The sequence below is a fragment of the Camelus ferus genome, chromosome 25 (assembly GCF_009834535.1).
Source record: "Camelus ferus isolate YT-003-E chromosome 25, BCGSAC_Cfer_1.0, whole genome shotgun sequence".
Taxonomy (NCBI): Eukaryota; Metazoa; Chordata; class Mammalia; order Artiodactyla; family Camelidae; genus Camelus; species Camelus ferus.
This window is the reverse complement of record NC_045720.1, coordinates 24,103,890-24,131,069: the sequence shown is the minus strand read 5'-3', so window position 1 is coordinate 24,131,069 and position 27,180 is coordinate 24,103,890. Positions and strand designations below refer to the sequence as shown.

Here is a 27,180-nt window from a genome sequence, read left to right as displayed (position 1 = left end):
TTTTAAGTCTGCTTTACATTAATGTGTACCAGCTTTGGTTGTGAAACATTCAAATTGCCTGTAATTATTTTAAAGGTACCATGAAACTTTGATAGCAATATCTTTGTGAATGATAAAGAATAGGCATTACTATAAAATAATTTTTAAAATATGGCAAAAGAAAACAAGGTTGGAAGTCCCACTTAAAAACATGTCTTTCAAAATTAATTCTAAAGAGGACATTTCACACTGTAATAAAATGGTTAACTGGCATCATTAATTTTATTTCTCAAAGACCCAAGCCTAACTAAGATTTCTGTATTAAGCTAATCAATCCAAAAATAATTTCACTTTATCATTCTTTACTCTTGCAGTTTGCTTTTTCACAGAACTTTAAGAAATTGTTTTGAATTCTGCTGATTGGCTTAATTGACAAATAAATGACAAATAAATAAATTTATTTAAGATAGGAGATGCACACCAGAAAAATAAGTACTATATTTTTATAAAAGTTATATTGGAATTAAAGTCTGAGTGGAAGTTGAATATTAATAGCAACATAAACTTATTACCAAATTAAAGTGAATTTAAGGTTTAGATGAGAGAGTATGAGCACACAAAGAGAGAAAAAAAGGAGAGGAAAAAGTATGTTATCAGGAATTGGGGAATATAGGAATGAGGGAATAAAATGGGGTTTTTTTGCTTGTTTTTTGCTGTTTGTCATTCAATCAGTGCTTAAATGTAGTCTTAGAATCAAGGGATTATATTCTAATTACTTAAAATCAGCAACAAAATACTGTGTAATAAGAAAAAGTCTAATTGAAAAATAGTTTGGAATGAATTTGTTTCAGAACTCTTAAAGTTAGTTATTTTGTTCTATTATTAAATTTTCAAAACATTTGGATTTTATTCACCTACAACTAATTGGAAGGCAACATTCCAGAATTTGGGAGTATAAATAAACCTAATGATACAGAAATTAGTTTTTACTATGTTCATAAGTCAAGGAACTCTTTTAATATAAAGTGTTTGCATTTACAGAGTTCTTGGATTCTCTTCACCTGTCTGTTTCAGTAAATAGCACATTGGAAATCACGTCATCTCTTTGTCTTCCCTCCTAACTTAAAAATAGATGGAAGGGACTAAAATTCTGAATCTGTTAACAGTATATTCTTGACATATTTAACATCAGTATCTTTGTCTACTCCTGAACCTTATCAGATCAGTGTGTTCATTCCTTATGACCTAAGATACATATCTGCAAATTCAGAGGAACAGAAACGAGATCACTTCATGAAATAAAATCAGTGTTTCTTCATGAGGATACACCTAACATCCCTTGTAGCTAATATCCACGGTGGCTGAGTCTGTACATGCTGCAGGAACCCTGAGAAGGATGCTACATTGGGGAAAGGTTTCTCTCACCTGGTGATAGCATACATTCTGAGTTTATGGCACCAACACTGCTTATTACTCCCAACAGAACTCTGCTTTGACCACAGACCTCAGTAATTCCATTAATTATTTGTGTTTCCTTAAGAGCTAGGAGACTATACCCAAAGGAGCAATACTAGAAAAGGATAAGATTATAGGCTGTACTTTCTTTCCTAATTTGGGGTCTACAAGTTTAGCATTTAAGAGGCCTGGTATTTCTTACTGTTAGCAGTAAGAGACAGTGATGCCTGATTAGGATTATTCAGCCTAAATGGTTAGGATCATCCTTGATGTGGATAATTTAAAGATTACAAATATCTAGTCTTAATTTAGTGAAATCCTTTTAAAAGAAGCATGTAACATTCTCTGTATTACTATGTTCCATCAGATTGTATACATCAATACTTATCTCAACACAGATTATTCATAATAAAAATAAAATGGTGATTGATGTTCAAATATTAAAATATTCTGAAGATTTATTATTTTGCTGTCCTCTTAAGGGTATTTATATGCTTACGTATGGTGTGAATTAATTACTTTTATCAAAGAAAGGATCTTTAAAAAGTTGATTTAAGTGCTTGCTGCTATAAATTGCTTCTTTTCTATTTTTTAAACCAATAAATTGCTTTTAATGCTTTTAAGAAGCAACCATATATATACTTCAAAAATTTATGTAGTTGTTACAGAGAAAATGAGCCTAATGATGCCAGAATTAACAATAAATTTATGTGCTCAATTTCCCTATGACTTCCTTGGTCAGGTCTTTTATTTTTCCCTTATCAAATCAGGAGCAATTTCCCCTTTGTAAGTAAATGCTTTGCAACTTACTCTGGAGTCTATACCATTACTTGTTTAGCACTGAATCGTTTATGTACTGAACTCTGCATATTCACTTTTCTGTTGAATTGTGCTTCTTGTGTTATCAAGAGAGAAGTTAAACTTTTTTTCCTCTCTGAGCATTTAAAAACAACATTTTTAAAAGCAGAACATCTTCCAGACAGTTATGTAGCTGCTTTCTTAGAGATATCAGTAACTAGGTTATATCAGTTAATAAATTCTATAAGAATTTTATAATAACCCAAAAGTAAATTTAACAGAAAATTTCTAGCTCCAGGAATAGTTTGGACAAATTACCCTAAAAATCTGTTTATTGAAAAAAATCACAAAGTGAAAACAGAGCAAATATACTTTCAAATGTGTAGCAGAAGCAAAGGGAATGCTGAGAACCAGAAAGTGAGCATGCAAACTGAGTTCTCTGCTTACATCCAGAATATCTAAGGTTTACATCCTCCATGAAGGGAGGTATTAGAAAAACTCCACCCACAAGGCTTAACTATCTTAACCTCAGTGAGGGCAAGCACTGACACATGTAAAGACAATTCACAAAGCAGGAACTACAAATGGCTAATAAGTTTATGAAAAGATGTGCAATCACCTTAGTAATGAAAGAAAAACAGATTAAGACAGTAAGAGATACAAATACCCTTTTCCTGTCTCATACTTAAAACTATGCACTCAGTGGATAAAATTGTGAACAGAGTCATGGATATTATTCCAAGTATATACATACATTTGTATATTAAAAAAATGGGGTAGGATAAACATATTAAGCTGAACCATTATATAATTTGACCTGTAACAAGAATGACGTGCTATGGCTTGATCATCTAATATGCATGATGCAAAGCACTGCTTAGAAGGTTTTCACCACGACGTTCAGAGTACATTGACATACAGACCGCATAATGGATCTGATGATTCCAGGTGATACCCGCAAGCAGCTTACATAAAGCAGAACAAGGGTCAAGCCAGTGTCTTGGGACTGGTGATGTGGGCTGAAAAGCCAAGTGCACCAGGGAAGCAATGCTGGGTCTCATGGGCCTTACTGGTCACAGATCCTGTCTTAGAAGATAAGTTGCCAATAGCAGAGCCAGACAATTATTAGCAAGCCCATTCTAAGTGCGGTTTTGACAGAATGCATCTGTTGGCAGGAGTGTGAGAGGCAGCAAATGCTTGTGGCTTGCTTTTGCTCTGACTGCAACATTAACTTGTCTTAACCTTTACTTGGCTGAATGCCTGAAGCTCTCCTTAGGAGAGATGCAATTATCCCCTTGCCCTTTTTCAAGATTCTCTCCATTTCACTTTGTAGTCTGGCTGCAGCAATGTCATACCTGATGACTGGTGTCTGATAGGAGCCCTAGCCAAGTGTGTCATTAACTGGAGAGGGTACAGTGATGTAACTCTAGACTATGATCTGTAGTGAACTATCCTGTAAGTGCTACAACCCCAGATGCTTTTACTGGTTCAACACGCAAGCCAAGCGGCAGTGCGGAAGGGAAAGGAGACGATTTGTTTGCTTAGGGGTTGGATCAGAGCTGGCTGGACTGTGTCAGCTAAAGGATCCTCGTCTGATTGTAGTGTTCTTTTCCTCGCAGCTCCTGGATTCCTGAATTAAAGTGAAAACCCAGGGCTGTCTGCTTCTGTTACTCTGCTTCCCTCTCTGTCCCTCTATCTCTCTGGCTCTGTCTCTTTCTCTCTCCCTCCCTCTGAATACTATGAGGCCGTTCTTTGGGAAGAAATCCACCTAACTAGCACCTTTACAAGAAGCTTTTTAGAAACTCTTTACTTGTGTAGGTTCCCCTGTGAGTTGTTTTGCCGTGTGTGCGTGTGTGTGTTTAATTTCACCACAACTGAAATCTTTATTTTTTTTTCCTTTGCAAGAGAATCTCATGGAATTTATTTACCTTATTTTTGTTTCTGTTCATTCATAAATTCATTCCTCCATTGATCCAATAAACATCATCAGTAAAGCTGACCCAGTATTAGGTTCTATATGCTCTAGCAGTTAAGAACGTGATTTCTGGAGTCAGAAACCTCGACTCCACTTCAGGATCATCTACTTACTAGATATTATTTGGGGTTTTCTAGTCTCTCTAACCTACCCCATTTGTTTCATCATCTAAGTAGAACTTACCTCAAAGAATTGTTGTAAGGATTAAATGAGATAATCATTATAAAGAGAACTGCATAGAGGCTGAAATACAATAAGTATTCAATAAATATGAACTCTTATTAATAATGATTTATGAAAATTGTTTATCTTGCCCTTATTCTTTTAAATGAGAGCCATAGGAATAATTCTACAGCTGGACATGGCCTGAAGCAAAGAGGCCTCTTCCATCTTATTGGAGGATATTTTAACAGCATCTAAACTGACCCTCTTATTCTTCTCAGGAACATCACCTGGACCTGGAAACTGATAGTTTCACATCCAACAGAAGCCTTTGTTCATAGAAGGCACAGGCAAAATAAATGTTACCCTCTTCCTATTTTCCTGTCCACCCAAATTATATGCAGCCTTAAAGCTCTTCCAGATGGTATAACTGAGTTGTTTTTTTTCCTGTTTGGTCCTTACATGAGGATAGTCATAACATCAACAAAACCTTCCAAAAGTTAGGCAATTCCTTTATGAAATATACTTCAAGGGTTCATTCTAAAAAACATACAAACAGCTCTTACTTCCAGAAAAATCTGTCAACCACTATTTCCATCAAATCACAACAAATAACAGACCAGGCTAAGGGGCTTGGTGCCTTTCTGTACAGATTTTGGGAAGAAAAGCCAATAAAGAATTCTCGACCTAAAAGCAATCCCTCCTACACTTCTGAACTAATCAGAATTCAATACAGTAATGTTCAAAAATGATTCGGCAGTGTTTCATTCTTTTTGCTATTAACACCAAAGATGAAAGTTGATAGAATGGGCAACACCTTCAGTAGAGTCTGAGGAAGGAACTAACTGTGCTTCGTGCAGGAAAGCTTCTTTGTGCACAAATAAACCTGACAGAGACAATAATCTCATCAACTCTCCAAGCTCACCTGACTAAAATTTTAGACAGTCAAGGAATAAAAGTACATAATATACCCTGACATGATGGGTTTCAGCCTCTATCATGCTGGATTCTCTCCAACATGAAGGAAAACATCCTGTATTATTTTATACATTTTCCCAAGGATAAATAGCTGATTATCATGAACAAGCTGAAAACCCTTCAAAGCAAATTTAGTGCACTCTCCTAGGCACCTGTAAGAGCAAGATTAATTCCAGTTTTGCCAAAGATAAACTCAGTCCCTTAGCTGCGGAAATTCTGTAAGAACTCAATCAAGCAGAGTTTATCGAAGTCTTCATTCCTGCTTCTGTATCATATTTTTAGGGCTCCAGTGTATTGAGGCCTTCCAGTCTCTTCCTCTTGAGTTTTCATCATATCGAGTCAGTGTGGTTATCCCTTCCAGGTACACAGCCTAGACCTATTCTCTGGTGCTTGATTTGCTTGTGGTTGGGATTAGGTATGAGTTGAAGATTGTACAGTGCACATTTGCTGTTCCTACCTTAATATTGGCCTTGACACTCAGCTCCAGGTTTAAACTAGAGATCAGAGCTTAGGCAGTCCTGAGAACAGAGGGTCAGGTCCAACAAATCTGCCTTACCTGGGGTACTCTCTTCTCCAGCTACCATTGATGCTGCAATTTTAAGTCAATCTTCTCAAGGGCCTTCAGTATCCAGGGCTGTAAGAAGTGGTTAGGAGCTTGGTGACCCCACAGACAACGCAGTCTTACTAAGGTCTTAGCAGTTTGGATTGATTAATTGATTGATTTATAAGACTAGGATATGAATAGAAACATCTAGCAGAAGGAACAGGGATGATGAAAGAGAAAGAATGGACCTGCTTTTAGAAAATCAGTTTCTTCATGTCTAAAGTTATGGGATTCTTTCTTAGCTAGTCTTCCAATAAAAACAAGGCTTGATAAACATATAGGTGTTAGCAGAGCAATTTCATTTCTCATTGACATTCAACTTTTAACCTGATGTGGTATGTTTAAGAACAAATTTCTTAGAAACATGGCCCACCTGGAAGGGAAAGTTCCTATTAATACAAGTATAGAATGCCTATAAGATGCTGTGCTTCAATTTGACAGCTTTCTGAACATTGCTAGGATCCATCTACAGGTCATCTCAGATGGGATTTGAATGATTAGCAGTGGTTCTACTATGAGTCTGCAGTGAAACATCACTCACAGGAAAACTGAATTGGAAAATATTGTTTCTTTCTAAGCCATTTCTTTATAGACAGCCTCTTGTATCAAAACAGAAGATACCTTATCAAACTCATTTGTTATTGTAAATGATAGTCTTTACTTTTATCACTAGGAAAAGCCTATGATTTATGGAATACTTCACAATTCCTAGAAGTGAGCTTTAAAATATATTGATCCTCTATATTTCTGCCCTAAATTCTGACATTTGACATACAATAATTGGTATCTTCTTCTAAAGTCTAGAGTGTTCTTAGCATTCTAACCAGATTTGGGGTGGGGGGAGTCTTTCTCTCTAGGGAATTTATTTTGGAAGAGTTTGTAATAACCAGCCTGTTGTATATCTGAGCATTAGGAAAGGCAGCAAACACATTGGCAGATTATTTTCAGTAGTATTAGCATAATCTAGTTAACAGTGAAAATATTTGCATTTACTGGCATAGCATAATATTTATTAACACAAAATGACCTCATCCAGCAGAATTTTAAAAGAGAAAATATTTGAAGATGCCCAGTGAAAGCAGTAATGAAAGATAACTGTTACTATTAATCATTGAGATTTCATGTGGATCTTGTAGACTCATCAAGATGTTCTCTACAGTGTCAATAAAGAGCTTGTTTTTTTGGCCAAGGTAATGCATTATAAACATAAGCCTTCAAAGTTTTCAAGCAAAGTCATATTCTGCACCCTTCATGAAATGAAAATTCTCTAAGTGATTGAATATGAATTCAAAATAATTTTTTAAGTTAGAGGGACTTTTATAAAGTCTCTAGTGGATCCCATTCACAGACACATGGTAAGAACTTCCATATGGGCCAACATAAAAAGGAGCCTCTAAAATTTTCACAATAGAGTCTCAACTCTTCCCCTATAACTGATACTTGGAGCATTTGAAATTTACTTTCATCCACAAATAGAATATCAACAATCTAGGCACTCATCAGAGAATTCAACAACAAAAGATCAGAGATTCAGCAATTTTGTAAGATGTTTCCTGGAAAAATTCCATCTTTAAGAGTCACTCAGAGAAGCTAACTATTCAAGCCTCAAGATAATTTTGGCTTCATTCCTTAATTAAGTTATCATCAGAAAATAACTTGGGCTGTAGTATCCTAGTTTTCTGAAAAACATGTTTTCCTTTTGGACTTAATAATATGTGTGTATATATATATATATATATATATATATATATATATATATATATATATACACATACATACACACACACACACACACACACACATATGTGTGTGTGTGTGTATCTTTTTTTCACCGAATCTGGTGCTTTTTCCTATGTTTTTCATCACTTGTTCAGTGATAGATTTTCCAAGTGATTTCTCTCAGTGGCCCCACTCCATTCGAATCAATCATCAACTTTATCTGTTTGACCTTTGAAATGCCTAATTCATTATCTCCTCTTAGTTTCTTCCTTCACCCTTCCAGTTCATCATTTCTCCTTGGCCCCTTTCTGTTGCTTCCCACCAGTCCTTACCCACTTTTCCAATCTGATCTCTACCCCATTATCTGAGTTCTCTTTCTAAAACTGAATTCTGATTATGCTACTTTTCTTTTTAAGGAAATCTCAATATTTCCTCCCTTACCTGAAGAATAAAGTTCAGTTTACATAACCATGACATGTAGGCTGTCTCCTATGTCAACTTCCACCAACTACTCCTGTAACACAAATGTTTACAGCTTTCACCCACACCCGCCCCCATACAACTATTTTCAAGGACCACCTTCCTCTAGGTTTGGGAGAAATTAAAAGTGCCTGCTTTTCTACTAATGCCAGCATCTACCTGCTGCTCTTAGGTCTAATTCAGACTTCTACCTGCTTGCCTAAAGATCATGGAATTCTGGAACAACTGTCCCCCTCAACTGCTTGTGCCTCTACCACGTGGGCATCAGCAGAGGGGTAATACCAAGGGGCCTGCCCTTCTCCTCTGTGTCCTGCCCTTCAATTCCCCATGGCTTCATTAACATGAGGCTGGTATATATAGCTGACTTGTTTGAAAGGCTTGAAGACATTGACAGAGAATATACAGAGTAATTAGAAATAGGGACCAGCTTAATATTAAATATGTAGCATTACTGATCTTCATTTTTGTAACTGGGAATTTGTCAACAAGTAAATGTTTCCTTCTGAAGCCTCTAACAGCTTTTTGGGGGCCTTTCCCTCTGCTCTTTTCTCCCTCTGTCCTTCTTTTGTCTCCCTAGATGCATATACCTAATTCTCAGTTTCCATGTATTTAGTATATAGTGTAATCTTACTTTTCACTTACTCTCCCTGAGCAGGAGGAAGTTCAGTCTGTGAGTAAAAAGCTACAAAGTGGGTCCACTGTTATAAAACGGGAAAATTCCTTTTTAAAAACCAGTTATGGTTTAGCACAGTGAGAAAACAGATCAGTAATTTTTCTACTAATCTCTTTTCCAATTGCATTTGGATAGAATTCAACAACAATAGTGGGGAGGGTTTAGCTCAGTGGTAGAGTGTGTGCTTAGCATGCACGAGGTCCTGGGTTCAATCCCCTGTGCTTCCATTAAAAATAAATGAATAAACCTAGTCACCCTCCTCCAAAAAACCACCAAAAAAACCCAGAAAAAGCAGCAACAATAAAACCAACTTAGAATAATCACAGGCTTTTTGGCAAATAAGAATATTTTTTGATTATTAAACAGATGCTTATTATTCCTCTGACATATATTCTGACACAAAACCTAAACTCATAAAAGCTCTAAAAGAAGAGGAAGGAAAACTGATGAAGTACAGTTCAGCACAAATAATGCCATATAGCTACCAAATAAATTATTCATTGTAGCTATTTATATGGTGTAATTCCTATACTTACCTGACAGTGTGCTGACAAGTTCTTTCTGCTATATTTTCCTCAGTTGACTTATTCAAGTCTGAGAAGCAAGGTAAGAAAACAGTGGACTCTATCTCTTCTTAGAAAGTATTTACATTATATTTGTAATTGTAAGTTGCAGATTAAAAATATTAAATTATCATATTCATAGGAAGGAGAGTGTCATCTATGTGGTTTCTTTAAAGGATGAGAGTATAAATATAATTAAGGGACAAATTGGGTCATCCAACCCTGCTTTATTATTTCATTAATCAGTCATAGGCTGGCAGGGGCCTAGAGAGTCACACTACCAGTCTCATCAAGAAGACATTATATATACCAGATGAACATCAATCCCATTTTCATAGCCCCACTGAGAACTTCCCACATTGTGCCTTATAATTCATTCTAGTGAAATAATCCTGGATATCAGAATAGTCCTTCCTACTGGATAAATGAATTCTTCATGTTGTTTTCTTACCTTCTTATAACTAACCCAAGGAAGTTTGAATAATTAACTCATAATAATTAACTCTTTAATTTAAAATTATTCTATTTTATGTTCTGGTTTCAAAAGTTTCTCACAATTATATATAGTTAAGTGCATGGGCTTGAATCCTGCTTCCACAACTTACTGGCTGTGTGACCCTGGGGAAATTTTTGAACCTCTCTGTGCCTCAGTTTCATCATCAGTAACATTGAGCTAACAACAGTACCTACCTCATAGGGTTCTTACTAGGATTAAATTGAAAGAGTTAATACATATAAATCCCTTGAATCAATATTAGCATATAGTAAATATTATACAAATATTTTTAAAAAATTAAAGCACATTTTAAAAAATAGGAAAGAAAATTTAGAAAACATAAGAGATACAAATCACCAATAACCTCACTTTAGAGATAACTGCATTTTGATGTTTCCTTCTGTCTTATGTATATATACATCACATATATAGCACATAATTAGGATGGTGCTATATTTGAGGACAGTTTCTGTATCATGAAATTCTTTACTTACTGTTATTTTATGAGCATTTCTCCATATCCTTAAAAATCTTTGAAAACTATGTTTAGCGGTTTTACAGCAATCCATTTTATGGACTTAACTCCATCTCAGCAATCCCCCTATTGTTGTGCTATGACATTATTTTCAGTATTGTTTTAGCTAATGCAGTGATAAATATCTTTGTAAATAAATTTTCATCCAGCTCCTTCATACTTATACCCTGTGTTTTCTTGAAGTAGGATACTGGGAGAAAGGATATTTTGAAGACTCCAGATACATACTGTTAATTTGTATTCCAGGAAGAAGTGTATTAATTGATGCTCCTATAAAACAGTGTATGAAATAGCATCCTTCATGGCAACATTAAATATTGCTTTAAAAAAGGAAAACTGTCCCGATTAGATGATAAAAATTGTATCATTTTAACATGTTAATCTGAATGTTCTGATTCCTGGTGAAAGTGAATGTCTTTACCATATCAACTATTAAAACTAGTGAATTTTTATTGTTATGCCTTAGCCTTTGGCTCTGCAAGTGGAAGTCATTATTCTTTTACATTTTCCCTTGTATGGTGGTTTCTAACTTTAATCTACTTTGTGGCTTTCTTCTAGGGTTTTTTTCTTTCCTTGGGTTCTTTTCTTATCCTGGTTTCCAGGATAAGAGGCTACTTTAATACTGGGGCCAGACTACTTGTTTTTGGCAAGAATTTATACATTGGGAGAATTTATCATGTTCCTATTTATACAAGTCATAAACAGTCATCAAGTGACTGGTACAAGTTAATATTAACCTAGGTTCTGTGGAGGTAAGAGAGGCTCTTGGCCCTCCCAGAGTTTAAAGTCTACCTGGAAAGAAAAACCTAATCCATGAAACAATTAGTGATCAATAGGAGGCAGCCTACACTGTGTGAATTGTGGAATACAGATACTAAGTGCTCTATGGTCATTTAAAGAAGGGAGAGATCAAGGATGATGTGAGTAATTGTCAATGAGGTTGGCCTTGGCAGAGGGGAGGACTGGCAGTTCAGGTAAAAAGAACTAGAAGAGTAAATGGCAGCCTAGTATAGACACAAAGAGCATGGATTTTTTGTGTCAGACCCGGATGGGACGTCTCAGCTCTACCATTTACTAGCTTTAGCCTTAAGCAAATGTATTAACCAAATTCTAGGTTTGAATCCCAACTCTGCCACATATGAACTGTGTGACAGAGGTAATAACTTGGGCAAACTAGTAATTTCTTGGCAATGGTAAATCTAACTTTGCTCATGGATAACATTAGGATAATCAGAGTATCTACCTCATAGGATTGTTGTGTGGATTAAATGAGTAAATATGAAAGGTGGGGCATTATAAGCACTCGGTAGTGTTAGTCTTCATCATTAACTTCTTTAGGGATCAATTTAGTAAATCACTCAATAATATTATGTACTAATGATTCTTCACCATAATAGGTAACTATGGATGTTTTGATTGAGAACTGGACAGACTTGTCATTGCAAAGGAGAAAAAGAAACTGGAATTTTAGGTTTTCCCACAAATCATATTTTAAAGTGGAGTGCTTGGCTCCTCCTTCAAGGGCAATTTATTGTTGATTATAGCCCACATCCACAGACCTATTCCCCCCTTTTTTTCTCTGCAAGACCCAAAGTCAGCTCTGATTTTTAAAAGATCAAATTCAGCGCTCTCATTAAGACATCCTAAATGAAAGATGTAATTAACTTTCCTAAAAGTGGGAATGTTAATTAAAGTAGAAATTAAAGGAGTTAATTGAAGTATCAATTAAGTAAAGAAGTATTATATTAGCAACACTAAACAGGATGAAGGGATTTAGAAAAATCAAAACACTGAGTGTAGAAGTTTTAAAATATAGACATACCCTTTTTGACACTCCTGCCTTCAAAAGGTGGAGCCTAGTTCCCCTCTCTTTGAGTGTGGGCTGGACTTAGTAACTATATAAAATGTGGTGGAAATGACAGTGTTTGACTTCTGAAACTTGGTCTGTCTTTGCAGCATCCTCCTTTCTATTTAAGATCACTCTCTCTAAGGGAACCCAGCAGCCATGTTTTGCGGAAACTTAAGAGACCCTCTGGAGAGGTCCAAGTGTTAAGGGATCAAGGTCTCCTGCCAACAGCCAGCACAAACTTGCCAGCTATGTGATTGAGCCATCTTGGAAATCCTCCAAGGCAGTCCCAGTCAGGCCTTAAAATGCTGCAGCCCTAACCAATGTTCTTGATTGCAACCTTATGAGAGACCCTGAGCCAAAACTGCATGGCTAACCTGGTCCCAAATTCCTATCGCACAGAAACTGTGTGAGATAATAAAAGCTTGTTTTTGTTTCAAGCCATTAAGTTTGGGGATAATTTGTTATGCAGTAATATATAACTTATATATTGAACATGATATAAAACAAGATACTTACCCTAATTCACTTGAGCAAAAACAAGTCAAATACTCATAGTTAATTAGAGGAAAATTTTGGTGAGCAGAAATGAAGAAAGTAAGTAGAAAAAGGAAATATTAAATAGGAACTTGACTACAAGCAGTTCACACATTTTGGCAGAGTGGCCAAACCCATTTCTTGTTTTTCCTGGATATACTGTTAGACTACATTTCCCAGCCTCCTTTGCAGTTAGATCTAGCAGGAAGATTGAGTGCTAACCAACTGAAATGAAAGCCTCCGTGCTGTCTCTTTTTCTGTCTGTTGGCTAAATATTGACAACCAGTGTGCTCAGGGAAGTCGTATGTTGAAGACGACAGAGCCTCTATCAGCATAGTTTCCTGAATAACTGAGGAGCAGACAGCACCCTATCCCCTTGCCGTGCCCCAAACCTTGCTATTAGAGGATTTGACATCTTCAAACTTTGTAGCTTCAAAGTTCTTCTTGGGAAGTGTATTAGTCAGTGTTTTCCAGAGAAACAGAACCAACAGGAGGTAGATAAATAGATACAGATATTTAGAAAGAGACTTATTATGAAAGATTAGCTCATGTACTTATAGAGGCTGAGAAGCCCCCCAGTCTGCTGACTGTAAACTGGAGACCCAGAAAATCTGACAGTGTCATTCTAGTCCACACCCAGAGCCAGGGGAGCCAATGGTGTAAGTCCCAATTTGAGTCTGAAGGCCCAGAAACAGAAGCGCCATTATTGATCCTTGACATAAGGCTGTCATTAATGGAACATTTTCTCTCAAAGTCTCAGCCCCATCCATTACTGTTTAGGATCTAGCATCAATCCCTCCTCGTCCCCTTTTATTCTGTTTGCAACCAGGTCCTGGCTTTGCCCTTTTCCTTCTCTTTTGCCCCTGGTTTCCCTGATCTGGATCAACTCAGCAGCAGAGGACATTGCTGACTATGCCGTTTAAGTATCAAGGGAAAACGAGTTTAATTTTTGGCAATTGTCCTTAATGTCATCTGTATTCCAGAGCAACTAATTTTCCTAATTTGGCAGAATGTGGGCAATTCAAATAAAATTCAAGGATAAATTCAATATAAGCACATGAACACTGATCTGGATAAAGGCAGTGACAGGGAACAGCCTTTTGCCCAAGTGCTGAATAGAACCTTTTAAGTTTTAACACTGTTAATGTAAGGAAAAGGGATTTTCAACCAAATAAAAGGATTTTGTTGGACTTTTCTATGGCAAAACTCTTCTATTCAAAAGATACCTGAATCTTCTGCCACATAACATGCTGATGATGAGAGCTATGGCTATTCAAGTTCTGGAGGATGATGGTCTAAGATATTAGCACACAGCTGGCTTCACAATTAAGCAAAAGACAGTTTTCCAGATTGATTTTCTGTCTCATGAAGGGGAATACAACTTTCTTTCTTGGGCATATCTATGATGGTGGAAATAAGAGACCTGAAAATGAATGGTTTCCACATCAATGATGGTGATGAAGGAGGAAGGAGAGGAGGAGAGGGAAGGAAGAGGAGAAGGAGAAGAAGGAAGAGAAGAAGAGCAAGCAAAGAAGAAAGAGGAGGAGAATATTTTTGATCATGGTGATGACCCAATTCAGTAATTTGTCAGCTGTCTTTAATCAACAGAATCACAGTTCCCAAGTACTTCTAAAACCCAGGTTTGGCTGTTACAAGGCAGTTCACATAAGATAATGTGGACCTAGCAATAGAATACCGAACAGGATGCTCTCTCAGCCTTTGTCTTGTTTATCTTATTTAAGTTTTATCAGAGTCCTACAAAGCAAACAGTATTATCCCTGTTTTACAGATAAAGGAATCATGGCTCAGATGACTTGACAAGAGTAGAGGAGCAGGCATTCACACTTAATGTTTTCATGGTTTCATGGTTCTGAAGTCCGTGTGTTGTAAAGATTAAGCAAGACATTGTGCGTGAAAACAGGATGCCTAACACATAATAAGCCCTCAAATGTGACTTTCTTTCCATCTTTGGGTTCCTTACTCACCTTTGGGTTCCTTATTGAAGATGACATAAACCCTATGAGAACTATGTGCACTTAGGAAGAATAAAAACTACATTTTCTTTTCTTCTCCAAAGAAAAGTGTTGGCATAGGCTTATCTGAACCTCAGTGGGGGCAGTGAGTAGGATGGCTATGAGTTTTGATAGGTTTAATTTGGTTTTATATTTTGACAAATGGCTATATTGTTTGAAAGCAAAATACTAGTATGATTTCCTTATAGGAAGAGTTTCCTATTTCTCAAATCCCATGACTGTTATTTTATTTTATAAAATGATAAATACAAAATAAAATATCTAGTGTAAATTGACTTTTTCGCAGCAAGGGTAATATTCCTTCTAATCTAGAATAATTACGAGTTTTTAGTGAAACAATCCTAGGTGTCAGTCCTTTCTCCACTGCTTATTACTTGTGTAACTTTGGCTAGCCATCAAATGTTCGTGAGCTTCAGCTTTTCATTTTTTAAATGCAGATAATAGTGGTCATTAAAGAACATAAGAATTTTTATGTTCATTGACACATAATGTGCTTTAACAACACAAAGACACTAGAAACTATGGTGGTCATTAGTGTCATCTGCCAAATGGTCCTTAATATCCACACTTCAGGGCACACATTGGAAATGCATTTCCTGACTTGAGTGAGACTATGTAACTAGTCCTGGCTAACAAGTTGTGAGGAGGTACAATGCCTGTTTGAGACTTTGCAGACTCTCTTTTTCCTCTAGCTGGACAACCAGCAACATCTGAAATGGTAGCTGACCTGTGAGGGTCATGTAGCAAGAGACTGGAGTTACAGCAGCATTGTGTATCTCATTCTGAATGACCAGAGGTGATTAGCCAAAAAAAGGCCTTCTAAAAAAAAAATATGAAAAAAAAAAAAAAAACCCTAGATCTTCCTTTACAGTACATAAGAATCTTGATCCAATTTTTGTTGTGAATGAGTGGAGCAATGTATGGGGCCTTACTTCAAATTGTCCCTTTAGAATTCTCAACCATGACAGCATTTATACATAATCATGATCAAATTCCACTTAATGATCTAAATTATTATGCACCTCTCAAATGAAAATGGAGCTCAAAATTAGATTTAAAGATGATTAAGAGCAGGGGAATAAGCCAATTTGATATTTATTTCTCACCTAAAAGCTTTCTAGATTTTTAGATAACTGATTTTAAAATACTTATGTCTGTATTTTTTCCACATTGTGCAATTCATACTCTAGGTTCACTACTGAGTAATTTAGAGAAAGCCAAATGGTTTGACTATTTCATATAAAGTAAAAACAAAGAAAAATAAGGCATAGGTCACACTGTTCTTAATGATATGGCACAGCAAGAAAAATGTTATACTGGAATCAGGGGTAAATAATACTTCTAATTTGGGGGGCAGATAATTTCAAATATAATTTTAAAAAAACCAAATCAGCATTACAGATTCAGCTTTAAATGAAAGTTAACAAACATAATAAGACATCTTAATAAATTGTTTTATTTTAAAATGGTATGACACACTTGCTATTATCATATAAGGCATCAAATGCCCTAATAAAAAGCCCATAACCTTAATATCTGCCCTTTTAGAATATCAGAAATACATAATCAGCAAAGTATTTTTCTTGTTTGGCAAGAAAAGTAAAATTAAAAGCACAGTGAGAACCATGAAATTAAAACTCTCAATCTACTATATAATAATAACCCATCTTTGCTTTCTTGTACGACATTTGTTTGGAACCTGGCTAGGAAGCAGAAAGATGGCAGTGAGAAAACAAGGCTTGCTCTCCCTGAAATACAGGAGAATTACTAAAACTTCAAGCAAAGGAAAACACTGTTTGCTGCCCATATTTCCCTGAAATAAAATTATAAATCATGGTAAAATAACTTCTAAATATGCCACACTTCTTTGAGCCTGAAATTTAGAGGTCAAAAAAATAAATCAAACCTCTGCAGGATGCTAAACCACCAAAAGAGATGTATATAATTACGACATCTCATTCTGAGGTTGATTCCCAATTCTTCATTCACAACCTGTGAGAGACTTCTTTTGTCCTTAAAGTCAATATTAAGGCATGCCAAGTTTCCTATAAGAAAATTATTCTAACAATAGCTTTAAATATTATGGTTCTCTAATTATAAATTATTCTCCTAATACACTCATAGACTTGAGTGTACATACACTTGCACACTAACAAACAGAAACCAGAGACAGGTACACTCTTAAGGGTATGCCACAGATTTTTTAAATCAATTTTACATATTTAAAATAACATCTTACTTTTTACGGTGCCAGTGCACGAGTCAGGCAAATTATTTCCCAAGCCTTATGCCCATATGAGTTGGAAGGAGAGGATATTATAGAATCCTATGAACCATAAAATGATATAGCTGAAAGTCAGCAAAAAATGACAATATGTTAATTCTCCTTACAAACACTTTCATACTGAAAAAAGCCAGTGAGACTTCATTATAATTCTTTTCATTGTAGTCATTCTTTATGCCCAATTCTGGGAAAGATTAAAGTCATCACAGAGAACTGTAAGGATCTGTCTTATTCCTTTGTCACAATGGAATCTAGTTGGTGGTATTAAATCTTACTTACTTAAGAGGTGAAACCGTTGGTGAAGGTTGTGAATCTCTTTTGTCAGGCCACATTTTTGTGGTAGCAGTTATTGCTGCAATGGAATCTGACCTTCAAATTAAAAAACCTTCTCTTAACAGATACAGAGGACATTTTCCCTTTAACTTTAGATGAGTAATCCAGGTGAGGTTCTGCATTTGCCTGTCACTGCACATGTGGAATAAGAAGGCTAAAATGTTCAAATGCGTTTGCCTAGAATTCTTGCCTGTCACAAAGAAGTCACAAAAAGTAAAGCCACTTGGGTTCACACCTTTCATTCCTGATATTCAACTGACATAGTTCTCACTCAGTCACTTATCCTTATGTCCAGGAGCAAAGGGAAGGCACAAAAGAATTTGGTAGGGCAGTCTCTTTGTTTAAATTTGCACCTCAAAGGACATGTGCAGCACTGGTCTAATTGGGTCTCTTAAAACAAGTAAGGATGAAAGGGATGGACTCAGATGTTTTAAGCAGACGGTAAAGCATGTGATACTGATATTGAGGCAAGTGTCTAGGTAGTTTAGCATCAAGGGGCATTGCAATTATGCATGCACAGCCACCAAGAATTTCATGGTCCCAGGCAGTCCTGTAATCCTCTAAACTAAATCAGCTGTGAAACGGGGGGCCTGGAGAAGGCATTCTTCTTATGATGGGACCAGTGCATCCTATGACATGGTCTGTTTCAGGAGCTCCAGATGGCTCAAAAGAACACATAACATTGTAAAGAAAACACTTCAGCTCTGCCACAAACAGTTTAAGGTGCCCTAAAAAGGAACAGTTTATTAAAGTTATTAAGACAAGTAAACTGCATTAGCAGCATGTAGATCCCAGTAGTAATGGAGAAAAGCAGCTTGCTTTCTCATACTCACCCCTTTGGGCCTCATTGCTCAACAATGAGCTGCCTTCTTTAAGATTAGGAAGGTGACTCTAAGTTTAGTTTTCTAAAACTTGCTAGAAAGTTAAAGACCTAAACTATGGACCTCTGAAAAAAAGAGTTTTGCTTCTCCAGTTCTAGCAATAAAAACTCTCATAGATAACAATCAGCACCGTATTAAAGAGATAGATGTAAGGTCCCAGATCTCCACGAAGAACCCGAGATCAATACTATAGCCCTCATCTGTCCACTGTGTAACAGTATTGCCTGATCTCACTAAAGTACTTCTAAATACATCTAGAGCCCCAAACCCTATCAGATTGGAAACAACAGTGTTTAAAGTTCAGGGTTTTTTGTTGCCTGTGTTACCATCAGCTTAAATTCAAGTAATTTTCATCTTGAATTCAGGCACTGACAGGATGGGCTACAGCTACACAACTGAATACCTGGGGAAATCATAACTAAGGCAGTTGTTTGATTAATGTCAACACAGCATTAGAGGAGACACCCAGATGATGTTCTAAATTCGTTCCTTTTAAAGTAATGGTCTGCCCTCATATAAATAGAACCTTAAAAGAGATGTGCCCTATATATGAGCAGATTTAAATAATATTGTTGAAATAAGTAAGCATTTACTTACTATATTTCAATTTTAAAATTTTAAGGAAGAAAATGAAGAAATAAATTCTGACTTGTTAGGTCTTTCTTCTCCTTGAATATTTTTTCCCAATTGGGATATATATATATATATATATATATATATATATATATATATATATATATATATGGAAAAAATATATGTATATGAAATATATATATATAAGCATATATCCTTCGGGTCATATTAGAACTATATGTAATTTGGTAGCACTGCCAGATTCATTAAATGCTTCCAAATGAAAAGCTTTGGCTTTTTCTCCTTTATCAGCAGTTTTACAGACCTGAGAAAACTCCCTAACACTTGATTCTCAAATTTGTCTTCCTTTCTAAGATGAAAATCAAACTACACACTAATTGTTTAGTCTGCAATTTGACTAATTAATCCTGTTTCACCAATAAATAAAAACAAAACTCAGCTGATGCCATTTAGCTTCTATGAATAAACATGTGTTTTTTTAAAAAACCACACAACTCAAAACCTACTCACTCAGCCAAGGAGATCATCCCCTATTGCCTCAACATCATGCAAAGTGGATCCTCAAACAGGCTAGAATCTGACAATTTATAAACCTTCAGAATAGAAATTTGTACTGCTAGTAAGCCAGCCTCAACACATGATAGCCATGGTAAAACAAAAAGTTTCTTCAAAAATACAAAGAACCAGCAATAGAAAACAAAAATCATGTTTATATTGTCCCAGTTATTTCCAAATCAACAACAGTCTGTTATATAGGGTAAGGTAATCCAGCTACACTTAGCTTCCTCTGATGTCCATATAATTTCTCATTTCTACCTAATAATTCTTTCACATACCTGTCCTCGCTATTTTTATCATCCTTTGATCCTCTCTTTTTGCATTTTACCTTAACCCTTAGTAACATGAGTGTCCCTAACTCATCAAATCAATCTCTGACACCTACAAGAGCTCGTTCACATAAATATCCTGACACACACTCTGCCAGCCAGTCACCCACATACTCCACGGTCCTCAGTAACAAAAGCTCCAGACATTGGAATTAGGTTTTAGAATCTATAAAGAAATCACTTTCTCACTTCCCCATCCCTGCCATCTCACCCAAATTCCCAGCTTCAATCCTCTTTAAGAATGACCCCACTGATCCTGGTAACAGCGGGAGGTTGGAACACCTCAAGGAATAGTTGCAAAATGCAAGATATTTCTTTGGCTGAATTCCCCACCCTCTTCTTGAACCATAACCATCCTGAGACACTGAGTTAGTGGGGACGTTAAGTGTGTGTTTTGCAAAGTGTTTACTGTTTTGCTCACCATGCTTTGAATTGATGAGGCAAGATCTCACAGTTACTGAGGGTCTAGATATAAGGTGATCAGAATAATGCGTAGAACATTTTTAGGAGGAGGTGAGTTCTGGTGAGGAGTGCAGTTCCCACTGAATCAGTGTGTTTAATCTTTCTCTTTTCTCACTTTAATTTTTTGGCTATAATCTTAAAGACTGCTGCCATCCTGGGGCAATGACTCGTTGCTTGGCCTATAGCAAGTGATACAGGTTTCTAGGCACAGCCCCCAAGGGTCTAGCTGCTCTTGCATTGGAGATTTTCTCCAAACAACAACAACAAAACGTAAGCTGGGAGTGTGCCTGAGCCAGTCATGATTCAAAATGCCTAGATATTAGATATCTGGAAATAGAATAAAAACGTCTTGTTTTGCATCTCTGGTGTGAGAACCAGGAAAGACTTCAAAAGAACAGGTAACTGGTATGATGGCCAAATCACAAACAGAAAATGAAATTTTTATCAGCGATTATCTAGAAAACAGGTATTTGACACTGGCTAACTTGGTACTGCCATTCTGGGTCAAATTCAGATCGGTCTTGTAATGATTTATATTTTATTTTACTAGAAAGTTTATTCTAATGACTTAGTTACCACTTCTGAGTACAGGAATAATTTTGAATATAACATATATTTTTACATTTTCTTAATAATCAGCATCCTCAAGCTTTGAAAACATTCAAATTCAAACCCCTATATTTTAGTGTTTAGCCAAATTACAGGAAAAATAAATTTAGCAAGAAAATAGATAAGCACCTTTGAGAATTAAATGTAAGCCTCATTATGTGATTAGTGTTTATGTTCTTTTTCACAAAATAGGTTACTAATTCATCCTACTAGTGTCCAAAAAATAATTTCCCAAATCATGTAAAAGAAGTCATTTATACACTGGACTGTTAGAAATATTTTGCTATAGAAGTAGAAGCTGATGACCATTACAGATTAATTAACCTCAGCTCTTTAGAAGGACTGGTGTAGCTGGTTGTGGTTTCTTAATGCATCTTACATGGCTTTTCTTCTAAAGAAAAAATACGTAGAGAACAAAAACACATATTGGCTGTTGGTTTGGGAAATAAACTTTTCTTGCCAGGTAAATAAATTGCACTGTTAATTTTAAGAAATGTGTTGTGTTTTGTTTTCCTTTGCTTTGCTTTGTTCATATAAAATGCCAAAGCAGACTCTTAAGAAATTCACAACCAGAATTAACTCTGTACAGCGAGAGCATCTTCCTCTACCAAGGACAGTTCCAGGGTGTTTTCATTACTGCTAGTTTTCATCCTGAAGCTGAAGGAACCATAGAGTTTCGCAGACTCTTTGGAAGAGGCAAACCTGTCACGACGATAGAGCTCTCCCTTCCACATGGACATCATTAGCAAACAGGACAGAACGACCCCCCCAAGCGTGAGCAGACAGAGTCCAGCAATCACACAGCGGTCCAGGTGAGCCCCCAGCCTCGCACTCTCCTTCTCCAGGCGTTCCATCTCCCGGGCTGCCACGGTGTTGGGATCCACAGTCACATCCCGGGGGACAATGTAAGAGATGATCACCAGCAAGATGCCAGTGACCAAGAACAAGATAGCGCTGATGAAACCATAGTCTACTGACTTCCCTGAAGATGTAGCTTCTGAACTTGTATCATCTTCATCTTCAGATATCAAGGATATGGCAGCCTCGTGGGACCACTCATTTGAATTTCCCCAGCCAAGGTCTCCCAGGTGATTACTCCCTTTTGCTGAAGGGGAGCTCCGGTTCCTTTGATCCAGGTTGACGTTCTCATCCACGTAGGTAAAAGAGGTTTCTAATTCCTGGCTACAGCAGTTGCAGATTTTCCGTTCTGCTGTTATTTGGTTGTTTCCTGAGTTGAGATGTCCCTGTGGCAAGGAGTCTGGCTGAATAACATTGTCTTGCAGAGAGGAGGAAGGGGATGCTAGAGAAGGGCTAAGGTTAGACCCTTCCATCTCTAGGGCTTTTTGTATTGACATACAGTGTTTCTGGCAGCAGAGAGCAGCTTTGGTGACTGCTGCATCTGCCTCGTCACTGGGAGGTCCTCCTGCACTCCAGTCCACAGCATCACACAGGGCTGCCTGGCTGCTCTTCTTAGCAAGGTAGTGGAGCTCCATCAGAGCTAATCAGACAGCAGCTTCCGGAAAGTCTGCCAATAGCTAGACAGTTAGATAAGAACCCAACAGGAGCTAAGGCTGCATCACCAGGAGTACTGCTCCTGAGGCCCTCATCTCCTTTGTAGCCACAGGTTTTGACACTTTAGCTCCAGTTCCTCCTAAAAGAGGTAAGAGAAAGGACCAGATACCTAGTAGCAGGAAAGTGCGAAAAGGGCAAATCCTCTGACTTATCACAGGGATTAACACTGAGAAACTTATGTCAGGGTAGGAAAGGAGCACGGAGGAAGTGACAGTGTCTCTGAAGAAAGCATTGCCGTCACCAAGCCAAATTTATCCAAGGACTCACACATTTCAGTGACAGGATCCCTCAAATGAGAAGGCAGGTTTCCTGTATAGAGACACAAATGAGAAGGGCAGGGACCTTTTTTAGCAGAGCTGCTGATTTTCTGGAGAACCTGGGGAAGCGCAGACTTCTCAACAATTCAGTTAAATTATAAGTGTTTACACTCTCTTTAGTTCAAAACAGATTTTAACATTAGAGCATTACCATGGGTGAATAAATCTGTCACCATCAGTTGGGCTCTACTGGAGCCAGGGCTCAGCATTTTGACTGGGTAGCTCTGAAGTGGGTGAAAGATGGCTGGCTTAATCAGCCACCCGTCCAAACCTTACACCTTGTACACACAGAGACCCTAGTTACACAGCCCTGTATTTACAAGACCCTACTCCTGTTCATTGTGCTTCCAGTCTCAGCTCAGCCCCTTGCTGCTACATGATGGTAGCATGTTCAGGACCCCAAAGTACATAGACAACACACCACTCTTTGATCCCTGCAAAATACGATGGGCTAGCTCACTCCTACACTCACTCACACACACACACACACACACACACACAGTCGTCTGCTCCAGGTACAAGCTACTCCCACTTACTAAATGGGTATGATCCTCTCCCTCTGCACACTTTGCAAACAAATGTGCACAGGAAATCGACCATCTAGAAGTTTTCACAATCTAGAAGTAAACTGACAATAAAAGACAAATCATAAACCCACAGAGTTACAGCTACATTGAGGCAAATAGGTGAAAAGCTATTTCCAAAGTTACCTCTGAAACTCTGTATTCATGACATGCCCTCACCTCCACCACAGCAAGGTACCTATCAGGGACAGAACTTTGGATTGAGCAGAAAACCATTTGCCCATCTTTTGCTGCTTCTGCCATCTTTCTGAGGAATAAAATTCACTTTCCACTGTCACCAAGTACAGAGGTCTCAAGCAAGAGCCCCTTTTATTTTGCTTCCAAGTCCTGGGTAATAACTGATTTAACTCGTGGCTTGGGGGCTCATCATACTTCAAAAGAGCTCTAACAGCTGGTAACCCACACAAAAGCACAGGCAAGGCTCACTTAAGGTCTACCTGGCAACTTACTTAAAATATAGGAGAGGAAATCCACATGTTTTCTGCTCTACATTAGAGTTTTTAAAACACACACACTTATCTCCTATTATTGGAGTTTGCAGCTAAAACAGAAAAAAAAAAAAAAAAAACCAAAACCAACCAAACAAACAAAAACACCAGCTGTAGGAAAACCACAACTGAACCAGAGCTTTCCTTTAGTAAGTGCAGGATCCCTCAAAGAAGGAATCGATGGTAACGGGCTTGATCAATTACTGAAACAAGAAATTGCCTCGCAGTTTCCTCAAACGTTAGGCGCTCTGATTAACCTTTGGCTCAATTAACTCATCAAACTGGATTACTTTAGATAAAAATCGGCAGAGTCCCTTACGGGACTTCCAATTTATAACAAAGAGGGAGAGAATTTTCCACTTAACTCCCTTCTCCGGCTTCTCTCTGTCTTTAAAGAAGAGAGGCTCTTGTTCCATCAGAGATACACTAGCTGCACAGTCGATTTCCTTTGCAACTCCGTAATCCGGGGCTTCCATTCTCAGTGGAGAATGGATAAATCCCAGGGGACCAGCTGAAGGCTCTTTCCTTCAGTCTCCTCCCTCTCTTCTCCCTGGTTTAAGAGCGCAGTTAATGAAACTGCACCGCAAAACGAAGGGATAGCACTTTGCCTCGTCCGTCTGCCAGCAATGAAGAGCATTAATATTTGTACTGCAACTAACTGACTCGGGCGAGGCTGGTCTGGGGGAGGCGACCTCGGGATCCGTCCTGCGCGCGCTGTGCCGGGAGGGCGCGCCGCAAGCACCCGGCAGCGGCATCCCCACGCCCGGGATCAATCGATCCATTCCGGTGAACTCCGCTTCCGCCCGAGGTATCCGGAGTTGGGCTGCGTTCGCCTAATACCCCAAAGCAAGGCAGGCACCTTGGGCAGGGAGAGGGGAAGCGCTCCCCAGCTGCGCCAGGCTCCCGGGGTCTCTCCCTCGCCCCAGCCCCTCCTCCCCGTCCCGCTCTGCGCTACTCACCTCCTGCCTTAGCCACCCTCTGAGGTTCGAGTACCGCGCGCTTGTCTCTGTGCGGCTCCTCGGGAAAGCATCCTCATCACAGACCGCAGCACTTGTAGCCTCTGCGCGCGGCTCGGCTCCGAGGGGTGGGCAGCGCCTTCTGTGCCGGCGAGGCGGGGCGGGGTGGGGCGGGGCTCGCTCTCTCTTGCTGAGCATCCCGGGAGATGTAGTCCTGGTCGGCCTCTCTGCCTGGCTCCTGTCTTTTCCCTCCTACTTTCTCGCTTTTGCCCCTCCTGAAGAGTTTTCGCAATACCTAGCTGCTCCTACCTGGCACCTTAGAAAAGCTCTGGCTCCTAAACTCAATGTTGGGTCCCCTAGCATAAGGTGTGGCCACAGGATTATGTGGAAAGAGTGTATATTTAGTTACAACTGTGTGCCAGGCAATATGCATAGAATCAATCTTCCCAGATTTTATTAACCCTCATTTTACAGATGAGGAAAGAGGTTCAGAGGAATTAAGTGCGTCATCTAAGTTTGCAAAGACAATAAATGGTAGCTAATAAGTTGTATCCAAGGATCTGCTTCCAAAGTCATTGATTTGCCAACAAAATCGGGAGAAACGTGATCATTGAGGGTAAAGGATTGTCCTGTTCTCCTTCATCCCCTGAGCTTAGCAGGGTGTCTGAATAATAATGACCCAAAATAACAATAATAACATACACAGCACTTACTATTGCCAGGCTCTCTTCTGATCACTTCTGATACATTAACTCATTTAATGGTCACAGTAATTTTTAAAGTCCTATAAAAATCCTCCTTTTCACAGAAGAGGAAACTGAGTTATAAAGAAGCTGAATAATTTGCCCAGTCATACAGCTAGTAACTCAGCAGAGGTGAGGAATGAACCCTAGAAGGTCCTAAGCATTATGAAAGTTGAATGAAAGGAAAAAAAGACCAAAAGGCAAGAAGAGAAGGGCTAGGAATTGAGGAAATCCGGAGGTTGAAGCCACTAAGATTGACTCCCAGGACAGAACAAAGTAAATTCTTAGGATCCCCAACCTCTTTCTAAGTACAGTGGATTGCAGCAGCCAACAGCCAAGGAGAATGTGTGGTTTGTGGATCATCTCCAAGTTTTCAGCATCTCCTTTGGGGCGATCCTAGGGTTATTGATTGTTTTCATCTAAACGGAGCAAAAGAAGGGTTATAAAGTTTTGCTGCTTGTGAATAGCTTGCATAAATTCTGAGGTTGTTTGCTTTCAAGAAATAGATTAACCTCTTATCCTGATGATTTTGTTGGTTTTCCTTTTTATTGATAGCATCCATAGTCTCATAGTTCTGGGGACTTCATAATCCAGCCCCTTTAAAATCTTTTGTCCCTATGATTCTCTTTTAGCCAGTTAAGCCCATTTGTTGATAAACATGACATGTCTATTATGGCTTCTTCTCCTTTGCTCATTAATTACACTATTTTCTGGTGAGAATATCCTTTCTTTATCCTCCTATTTCTTCCACCCTTTAAGGACTATCTCATCCAGCCACATTCGCCACGGTGTGTTTTGTTCTTAGTACTATGTATTTAAAATGGAGCCCAAAGACACCTATACAATGTCTAGATGAGAGCAATTAAGAAGTTGAAAAAAACCTGAATTCATGTTGAACAAGGAGATACTAAAGGAACTTGGGGTATTTAGCCAGAGAAGGAGTCTCAGAGGAAACAAAAACTAACTTTAAATAATTTTAAGTTTGTGAAATAGAAGAGGAATTTTATATCATGCTTAAAAGGGGGGAAAGCAGAAGCAATGACAATAATAGTATTTATTAGTCCTAATGTGTTGTCATCTTTAATTCTTACACTAACTCTGTGAGGGAGCCAGTATTATTGTACCCATTTTACAGTGTAGAAATTGAGGATTGAAAATGTCTCTTTTGCAAGGTATTAGAAGCAATAAATAACTGGTAGAGCCAAGATTCTAACTTGGGTCTACCTTTTAGAACCTGAGTCTCTTCACCACTACGTTATAATGAGCAATGCTTCACGATCATTTTCACAGCAGAGCATAAATGAGAGGTGAATCATATTTATTGCACTGGGATAAAGACAAGGGGTTCCTCATGACCATAGTCCTGGTGCTGTGGCTACTTCAGGCCCTGCAGGACAAGTAAGGGGCAAGGGAATAAATAAGCCAGCACATCTGTAATACACTGGGGTACCTGAGGATGATGGACACAGGGACTGGGAGGCCCTGGATGGTACTATCAGACTTACTAAGTAGGCTAATTTGGGGCTGAGTATAAGGAAGTACATTCCCTAAGAACTTGAAACAGGATGTGTCATGAAAGTGAACTCTGTTATTACTGGAGAGGATTTTTTAAAAAGGGCCACTTATTAGTGATGTGT

General features: G+C 38.1%; 2 protein-coding genes across 2 annotated transcripts in view; one reads left to right on the top strand and one right to left on the bottom strand.

Annotated features, from left to right (window-relative positions):
• TRHR (thyrotropin releasing hormone receptor) overlaps nt 1-27,180 on the top strand; it is a 478,797-nt gene that overhangs the window by 212,801 nt on the left and 238,816 nt on the right. The gene's annotated exons all lie outside the window — the stretch shown is intronic.
• Nucleotides 19,127-24,957, bottom strand: TMEM74 (transmembrane protein 74). The gene is made up of 2 exons (XM_032467899.1): nt 24,804-24,957; nt 19,127-22,764 (listed from the first exon to the last, which is right to left on the bottom strand). The coding sequence occupies exon 2, from the start codon at nt 22,374-22,376 to the stop codon at nt 21,459-21,461; it is 918 nt and encodes a 305-aa protein (XP_032323790.1). The 5' UTR covers nt 22,377-22,764; nt 24,804-24,957; the 3' UTR covers nt 19,127-21,458.

What these genes read in the sequence shown, in the direction of transcription:
- TMEM74 (XM_032467899.1), bottom strand. Translation starts at nt 22,376, where the DNA reads ATGGAGCTCCACTACCTTGCTAAGAAGAGCAGCCAGGCAGCCCTGTGT.